Here is a 9522-nt window from a genome sequence, read left to right on the forward strand (position 1 = left end):
AGAGATTGGTCTGCATGACCCACATTGTTCTGGGTCCTTCTCCTGCTTCCGGATCAATGAGATCGAAGCCTGCGACAATGTTGGGGGGAAGAACAGCCTGCTCCCTAGCCTCATTAAATGCCCTCACCAGCACCGGACCCAGCACCCTAGGAAACATCTTCTAAAATTCCACTGGGTATCCATCTGGCCTCCCTGGTCGCATCCCTGAACTGGGTGTGCTAGCAGCCTACTGGCCTTCTCCCCATATTCATGCAGCGCTCCTGTCGCCTTCCTCAACTACCTCACCACCTTCCCTGTGGATATCAGACCAAACTCCATCTGCAGCTTCTGCTGCTCCTTCAACAACCCTGCCTCCAGGGCTTCAGAATGCCTTCTATCCACCTGGAGTATCTCCCTAACCAGCCTATCCATCTCTGCCTGCTCCACCTCCTCCCTATGAGCCTGCATCGAAATCAGCTCCCCCCTAACTACTGCCTTCAGTGCCTTCTGTACTATTGCTGCCGAAACCTTCCATCTGTCATTTACCTTCAAATAATTCTGGATGGCATCCCTCACTCACCCGCACACCACCTCATCCACTAACAGTCCTACGTCCAATCTCCATTGTGGGCGCTGAACCCACCCTTGCTCACCTGTAAAACTACCCAGCGTGGGGCATGGACGACACACCAATCGCCGAATACTCGGTATCCCCCACCCCGCCAGCAAAGCCCTGTTCAAAATGAAAAAAATCAATCCAGGAGCACACTTTGTGTACATGGGAGAAAAAAGAAAATTACTTTGCTCTTGGCCATCCAAACTTCCACGGATCTATCCCTCCCATCAGTTCCATAAACCCCTTTAATTCCTTCGCCACGGCTGGCACCCTCCCTGTCCTTGAACTCGACCGATCCAAACTCGGATCAATAACCGTATTAAAGTCCCCCCACCCCCCACCATGATCAGCCTATGTGATTCCAAGTCCAAGATCCTCCCCAACACCCGCCTCATAAACTCCACGTTGTTCCAATTTGTTGTATAGATATTCACTAATACCACCGGCATCCCCTCCAGCTTTCCACTCACCATTACGTACCTACGCCCCGAGTCCGACACTATACTCCCTCCCTCAAATGACACCCGCTTATTGATCAAGATCACTACCCCCCTAATTTTAGAATCTAGCCCCGAATGGAATACCTGCCCAACCCATCTCTTCCTCAGCCCAGTCTGATACACTAACCTCAGGTATGTCTCCAAAAGCATTGCCACGTCCGCCTTCAAACTCTTCAAATGCGCGAGCACGCGGGCCCTCTTGACCGGCCCATTCAGCCCTCTCGCGGTCCATGTGATCAGCCAAGCATCCTAACCACCACTGGTCCCCGTCCCCCCACCCCCGCTCGAACATACATATGCAAAACATAACAATCCCCAACAAACACAAAGAAGGAAATTCCACCCACCATCCCCCGTTAAGAATAAAGTTAACCTGCAAACAAAACGGAGAAATTATCCCAAACTTAGTGCAAAACAATAGATACAAACAGGGCCGGCCCAAGGTACCGGCAACTCGGGCAGTCGCCCGGGGCGCCATGTGTTAGGGGGCGCCAGAGACTCTGGTCCCGCGCATGCGCAGTTGGGCCAGTGCCAACCAGCGCATGCGCGGTGGCCGCCCTCCCCCAGGGCGGCCCCCTCCGCCCCCCCCTCCGTCCGCCCCCCCCCCCCCCTCCGTCCGCCCCTCGGCCCCCCCCGCCGCCTCGGCCCGCCCCCCCCGCCGCCTCGGCCCCACCCCCCCGCCGCCTCGGCCCGCCCCGCCCACCGGCTCCGCCCCCCCCAAGGGCGCTGATGTTCAGCTTGCCCGGGCCGCCAGCAACCCTAGGGCCGGCGCTGGATACAAAACCCAAAGGGAAAAGATATTTAGCAGCATATCAAGAACACAGCTACTTGCCTCACAAGTAGGCTTACATTAACACTGCACTGAAGTTACTGTAAAAATCCCCTAGTTGCCACGTTCCGGCACCTGTTCGGGTACACAGAGAGAGAATTCAGTATGTCCAATTCACCTAACAAGCCCGTCTTTCGGGACTTACGGGAGGAAACCGATGCACCCGGAGGAAACCCACGCAGACGCAGGGAGAACGTATAGACTCCGCACAGTGACCCAAGCCGTAAATCGTAAGTACTTGGCTATAAGAGTAGGTCAGAGGCTAGGAATCCTGCGGCGCGCAACTCAGTGCCTGACTCCTGAAAACCATGTCCACTATCTGAAAGCACAAGTCAGGAGTGTGAAAGAATAAAAGCAAGTTACTGCAGATGCTGGAGTCTGAAACGAAAGGGAAAATGCTGGAAAATCTCAGTAAGTCTGGCAGTATCTGTAGGGAGAGAAAAGAGCTAACGTTTCGAGTCCGATGACTCTTTGTCAAAGCTAGCAGAGAGAGTGGGAAATATTTATACTGTGGAGTAGGAATGAAAGATGAGTCATAGCCACAGAAACCCAGGGAAACTTGGTAGCTCTTTTCTGTCCCTACAGATGCTGCCAGACTTGCTGAGATTGTCCAGCATTTTCCCTTTCGTGTGAAAGAATACACTCCCTTGCCCGGATGAGTACGGTTCCAACACTTGACACCATTGAAGACAAAGCAGCCGGATTGATTGTCATCCCATCCACACACGTACACCCCCTTCATCAGTGCCACATTGTGGCAGCAGAGTGTATATCTACAAGATGCATTGCAGGAACTCACCCAAAACCCCTCAGACATCCTCTTCCAAACCCATGCCTGCTACCATTTAGAAGGGAAAGGACAACAAATGAATTGGAACACCAATGCTTGGAAATATATAATTGTTCCTTCAGTGTGACTGGGACTAAATCCTGTAACACCCTCCCTAACAGCACTGTGGGTATACCTATACCACAGGGACTGCAGCAGTTTAAGAAGGCAACTAATGGCCACCTTCGCAAGGGCAATTAGGGATGGGCAATAAATGCTGGCCTAGCCAACGACGCCCGCATTCCATGAATGAACTTAAAAAGTCTGGCCTCTTGCCAAATTTTCTTGATTCCACTCCTGGCAGCTGTACCTTCAGCTGCCAAGCTCTATACACTGGAAGTCCCTCCTTAAACCTGGTGTGTGTGTGTGTGTGTGTGTGTGTCTCTCTCTCTCTCTCTCTCTCTCGCTCCCCTGCTATATGTTACTGCTTAAAACCTGCCTCTTTACCCAAGCTTTTGGTCATCCATCCTAATATTAATGTTGCTCGGTGTCAATTTTTCTTTGAAAACACTTTAGAATTTTTTTCCTCCTAAGTTAAAGATGGTATAAACTTTATATTGGAACGCTTCATGAATTTACCGCCTCAATTAAATCACCTTAACCTTCTCTACTCCAAGGAGAGCAACCTGAATCTCTACATTATCTCTATGTAACCAAATGTATGAATCTTGTGAAATTAATTCAATGTTGTCTCTTTCTAAATCCTCCTCCCCCGCCCCCTCCCCCTCTCTTGATTTTAGGATGATAAATCACTGCTTGAAAAGCCAGAACTGTCCTACCATACCAAGATGGCCATCCAGCTCCGCACAGCAGAGAAGGAGATCTTGGAAAAAGCAGTGCAAAGTGCTACGACAAAAAGAGAGCACTTTACAGAACTTCAGGGCAAAGAGGCACCGCTTCCCAAATATGAGGAAAGTAGCATCGCCATGCTGGAGAACACTGTAACAGACTCCAAAATTCCGATGATGCTGAGAAATTTAAACAGTGATGATGAAGGAGAACAGGATTTGAATTTAACGGAAGCCCTGGAGGAGGCAATCGTCGGAGGGGGGGGCATAATGAATGGAGAGAGCACTTTTCCCAATGATACTGATCCCAAAAGTCATGAGAACCCGAAAAAAGAAAACAATGCCAAAGAGGCTGGAGATGCCAAAAAGACCATATCAGGAAATAATGAGCACACTCACACAGTAGAAATTGAAGAACAATCATGAAATATAATGAGCAAAAAAAGAAGCTTGTACTTGTGTGAAGTGGAAATGGGAACTCTGAACATTTACTGTAGCTGAAAGTGCAACATATTTGATCATGTCCTTTTTAAGGTGAGGTGTAGCTGAAGTGGTCTTGTCATAAGAAATTACTTTCCAGTAAAATTGCGATGTATTTAAAAGAAGTGGTCTTAAAATAGCTTCTGGCCAATGTTTGTCTAGTCTCGCTGTTGGGCTTGGATATAGGGAGGACTGTCAACCGTCAGAATGCATTTTTAGTAGCAAACGTCAGTGAATTAAGACTTGTTTTATTTAGCTCAAAAAATAAGCGTTGGGTCATATGAAAAACAATTCAGCAGTGAAAAGCTGATGTTAAATATTTTTTTGATTTCATAACATGTGTATATTGTTTAGTACACAAGTTTCTTTTTAAAATGTAATACTTCTAAACACAATATTCGTTTTGTTTCTACATTTGAAGAAGTTCCATAGGAGTGATGACTCGTATGCACTTAAACCCATCCACAGTGACCACAAACCAGTTGCCCCTTGTCGACTATCATAATCAGGTGGTTACTATTTCTAGTTTTTGTTTATTGGTGCAAAGAATATCAAGTGGTGGGCGAGGAACCAACTGGAATGTCATAGACTGAATGTCACGGTTCCATATGTCTGCTCCAAACACGTTGTACGCATTAAACATAACCACAAAGTGGGGTTGACGTAGAATGACTTCCAGTGAGGCTCAACTTTCTGACTGGGCAAATAAAGTGCCAAGCCTTTTGCAACCACAGCATAGAAACTTATAAACCCTTAGAAGCTCCGGAGTCTTTGAAGATGTTGATTGGTTCATACGTTTGGCACCAGTGTCATCTGAAAACAGTTAAGGAAATCTAGACTAATATTTTCTGTTCTAGTCTGTGATAGTTTAAACTGGTGTGGTCCTTCGTTCCCATGAGAATGTTAGTGCTATTTGTTTGAACCCCTCAACCAAAGGCATATCCCATCTGCAAAAGACTATGGGCAGATAGTTACCAGAAGCTGTGCTTTATTCCGGTTGGAATGATGGGGATTCTGTGAGGGCTGAGGTTTAATGGCCTTCATAAGTTGGTGAACCAACATTACCATAGTGCAAAAGCTAATATCCCTTTCTTTCTGCACCTCTTCAAACTAATCATTGGTAATGTAATCTCTGTCCTAAGCAAAGCCATACATTTTCTTACTTTTAGACTAAATTTGTCACTCTGCTTGTACATTGGATCAACGTATCCTATTTTGCCAATTTAAAATGATGTAATAGTGCAATGACTTATGGGGAAAACTCCTTCGATATGGAGCAAACAGAGCAAAGATTTGCTTAAAATGTAAATACAGTTGTACACTGATTCTCAAAATAGAGGTCAAGACTTGCATCCATAAGCCTTTGATAATTTACTGCTCCCACCCCACCTCTGCGCAGCCCCTGATAACTGAAAATTACCTTCATATGATGCTGGCCACATCTAATTTGGGCTTCAATTGTGCAACTGCAGCTCTGAATCTGAAGTTCAGGTTCAGTTAATGTTATGATTGAACCATCTTTGGGTGTTGTGAGCAGAGTAATTCTGAGATTATTGCCGTAGCAATATAATTCAAAGTTGCTGAATTCAAATGGCCAGAAAATTCAACGCTTTTCTTCGTACTAGATTCCCAGCTGCTGATATTGATTTTGTTTCCTTGCTCAACTCACATATTTTTCAAGTGCGTGATTAGAGTGTGATCAGAATAGAGTGAATTTGGAAATCTGTAGAAACAGGATACTTGCCCCTGTCGAAGGAGAGTGAAAGTTCAGAGCACAAACCAATCCCATATAAGTGGGAAATAGCAGAGCTGATGATTTGACACAGTTAAGTTTACACCTTTTTAAGGTGTCTTTGGATTATGAGCTTGTTATTTCTATCATGGTGACCAGTATAATGAGCATGATTTATGCTGACCTCTCTGTATTCTGAGAATTAGCAGAACTGTATTTGAGATGGTGGTGTAACCACTGCAATGGAAAGGGCTAACTGCTATGAACATATTCTAGTGTGTTTATAATTTGCACAACTTATTCTATTTGAAAGAATACATGTGAGTTTTGTAAATTTGCAGCCCTTATTTGCTTTAATAATTTACCTGGCTGTATTGCTCATTTAACCCTTTGAAAATTCAAAAGTAAATTTTATTTTGAAGAATGATCTTTTTTACAGTTTGATTTGGAGGTGTGTCTGTAGCATCCCTCCTATGTCTCTGAAATATTGTTCACTGATCAGATTGTTTTGACTTCAAATGTTGGACAGGGTGTGAAACACCTTGTATGTTTTATACAGTTCTTTAAAGTAAATGTAACTATCTATTCTGCACTTAATGTAGGATCTAGACCAGATGCTTCTACAACCTTCAAAATATTAAGGGAGATCAATGAATGGGAAGCTTTCAAGATGGGGCCAGTGCCCTAGAAAGTTCAGGCTTCATTTCCTCTTGAATGTGATTACATTGAATGATGAAATTAAAGTAGTTCACCTTCTAAAGACGATGACTGGGGAGCATTTTGTATTTTTTTTGAGACAATCTACTTTCCGCTCACTACTGACCCTGTTCTTGTTTGTTTGCAAATTGGTGACTCGAGTTTCTGGCTCCTCCCTGCCGTGTTGGAAGAAATCTTGTGCTCAGATTTGTAAATCACCACAGAAAGGCAATATTTTCATTTTTAAGAAGAAAAATGAACATTACTTCAAGCAACGTATTATTTTATGTAAGCGTATTTGTATTCTGATTTCAAAAGAAAAGGTCGCAGTTATGGGGAATTTCTCTGAAGCTGCAGCGTATTAATACAGCAAAGTATTAGCATGTCACCTATTAACTTGAATAGGAAACGTCCCTACAAAAGGATGGCCGTTGTTTAGAAGATCAAGCAAAGTATGTTCACATAAATGTGTTAAATCAGGTGCAGCTAAGTCTTTCAAAAAGTACCAGCAGCAACTACAGACACTTGTCCAGACTTCTTCCAGAGGGCCACCTATATATAGTTGTGCATCGTAGAACACTGAAGGATGCATATAAACAGGTTGGTGGATAAACACTAAATGTGTCCATGTCTAGAAATTTAAGCACATAAAATCTGTCACAAAAATTCTTTATTGTGAAAGTAGGAATGAGTCACCAGGTTGCTTGGTTTCCTGGGCACATCTCGCCCAGGGGTTGGAGTTTGGACTCTCTTGCCTTCTTTGGCCCATGTATAAGTTTACTAGGGTCCAACTTCATGGCAAGATCTATACATCTGCAGGTGACCATGAAAACAATAAGAAAAGACTGGTAATCTAAAATAAAAACAGTTGCTAGAAATGCTCAGCAAGTCCAACCACATTGTGAGGAGGGGGAGCAGCGGGCGCATAAAATAATATGGGGTAGGCAGTGGGCACATAAAATAGGATATGTGCCCACCCCACCATCTTTCCACCCGCTCCATAATATGGGAGGATGGGGCATTGGAATTGACAGCCTAACCGCTTACTTTAAATGAATAACTAAGGTTCAATTGGGCTTGTTAAAAAGCCAGCAAAACATCATCTGCGGGATTCTCCGTCAGCGGGATCCCCCACTTTCCTGGCAGTTTACTCAAGCCCGCGGGTTTCTCGCAGCCATGGGGTGGCCACAATGGGAAACCCCATTGGCCGGCTGCGGGAAGGGAGAATCCCACTGCCAGCGAGGGCGCGCCACACAGGAAAACGCTGCTGGCGGGATGGAGAATTCCGCCCATGTTTATGCTATAACTGTTTATGCAGCGAATGCATTTCTGGTTATTTACATTTATTTTTATTAGGCTGAAATTTGTGCTTCACTATATTTACCAATTGTACATTGCAAATTAACTTTCTTTTAACATATAGTGTTACAGTTTTTTTAAAAGGAGTTGAAGGGGAGTGTCCAATAGTGACTGATTGCTGAAGATGATTAGTGGTTACTGTGGTGTTGTTCAAATGCAGCCTACACCAAACTATAATTATGGTTTTCGCAGGTTTTTTTGCTTCATGTGACTGGCCACTATTATCCAATTTCTCCCCGTTGCTTTATTTTTCCCCTGTGCTGTAGGTTTATTCACAAAGTTGCATAGTGACTACATTATTGTTCATTGCATGAATTAAAGTAACATAATAAATAGAACTTTTTGATCCATGAGGTGAGAGTGGCTGCACTAGAATTCAAGGCAGCTTTGACTGAGTATAGCATCAAGGAGCCCTTGCAAAACTGGAAAATGGGAATTAGGAGGGAAAATGTCTGCTTGTTGGAGTCATACTTAGCCCAAAAGAATGATGGTTGGAGGTCAATAATCTCAATCCCAGGTCATCACTGCAGCAGTTACTCAAGGTAGGGCCCTAGGCCCAACCATCTTCAGTTGCTTCATTAGTGACCTTCATTCAATAATAAGATCTGAATTGGGGACATTCGCTGATGATTGAACGTTCAGCACAATTGCAACTCCTCAGATACTGAAGCAGTCTATGTCCAAATGCAGCAAGACCTGGACAATATCCAAGCTTGGACTGACAAGTACCATGTAACATTCATCCCATGAATGATTATTTAAAAAAAGACCATTAAAGGCTTCTACTGTTGAATGTTCTTGATACTTAGAAGGGAGGAAGAAAAGACTTTGAACAGACCATGTCCGTTGCTTTACCATTTTTGATCAGTGACATCAAAACCATTTACATGATCAGACAAATTAATTTAAGTGGCATAACCAGCAAAAGTAACTTTGCTATGTAACTAACTAGTGAACGCTTCACTTGAAGCATGTTAGTTACTTCAGTCCATGCGACACGAGCATGCTTTTCACCAACTACGTAAAGCAGTCTCAAGCTTTTCTTAAACGACAATCGAGTGATCACTGGTAAAGGACTGTAGTGCAGATGGGTGCAGGAATGTTGCACAACTGAGCCATACTCAGCAAATAAAAAAACTAAAATGCTTTTATCAAAAACATGGGGCAGAATTCTCCCAGCCAGCCCATGGTGGGTTTGAAGGCAGGCAGGCGCGAAGAATCGGGCAAGAGAGAGGCAAAAAGTCAGAAACCCACCAGTGCAAAACAACGCTGCACTTGCCCCAATGGGCAGCATGGTAGCACGGTGGCTTGCAATGTTGCTTCACAGCGCCAGGTCCCAGACTCGATTTCCAGCTTGAGTCACTGTCTGTGCGGAGTCTGCACATTCTCCTTGTGTCTATGTAGGTTTCCTCCGGGTGCTCCGGTTTCCTCCCACAAGTCCCGAAAGACGGGCTTGTTCGGTAATTTGGGCATTCTGAATTCTCCCTCTATGTACCTGAACAGACGCTGGAGTGTGGCGACTAGGGGCTTTCCATAGAAACCTCATTGCAGTGTTAATGTAAGCCTACTTGTGACAATAAAAATTATTATATTTTTCTTAAGTTGGTCTACCCGCTGGCAGGTGGTGCAAAAACCATTTGCATTTCGTAAATGTTTCTTAAAACCGCTAACCACTGGCATCCCGTTAGGCCTTTCAATCTTGTGTCAAGCCAGC

The 9522-nt window shown here is 44.5% G+C and overlaps 1 protein-coding gene across 2 annotated transcripts in view; it reads left to right on the forward strand.

The window, feature by feature from the left end:
* Positions 1 to 6521, forward strand: part of setd3 (SET domain containing 3, actin histidine methyltransferase) — a 158324-nt gene extending 151803 nt beyond the window's left edge. For both annotated transcript variants that reach the window (XM_038774669.1, XM_038774660.1), the window contains one exon: positions 3494 to 6521. In XM_038774669.1, coding sequence (XP_038630597.1) covers positions 3494 to 3967 — 474 coding nt within the window. In that variant the 3' untranslated portion in view covers positions 3968 to 6521. The remainder of the gene's footprint in view (positions 1 to 3493) is intronic.
* Positions 6522 to 9522: the final 3001 nt, after the last annotated feature.

This window comes from Scyliorhinus canicula, chromosome 2, assembly GCF_902713615.1.
Source record: "Scyliorhinus canicula chromosome 2, sScyCan1.1, whole genome shotgun sequence".
Classification (NCBI taxonomy): domain Eukaryota; kingdom Metazoa; phylum Chordata; class Chondrichthyes; order Carcharhiniformes; family Scyliorhinidae; genus Scyliorhinus; species Scyliorhinus canicula.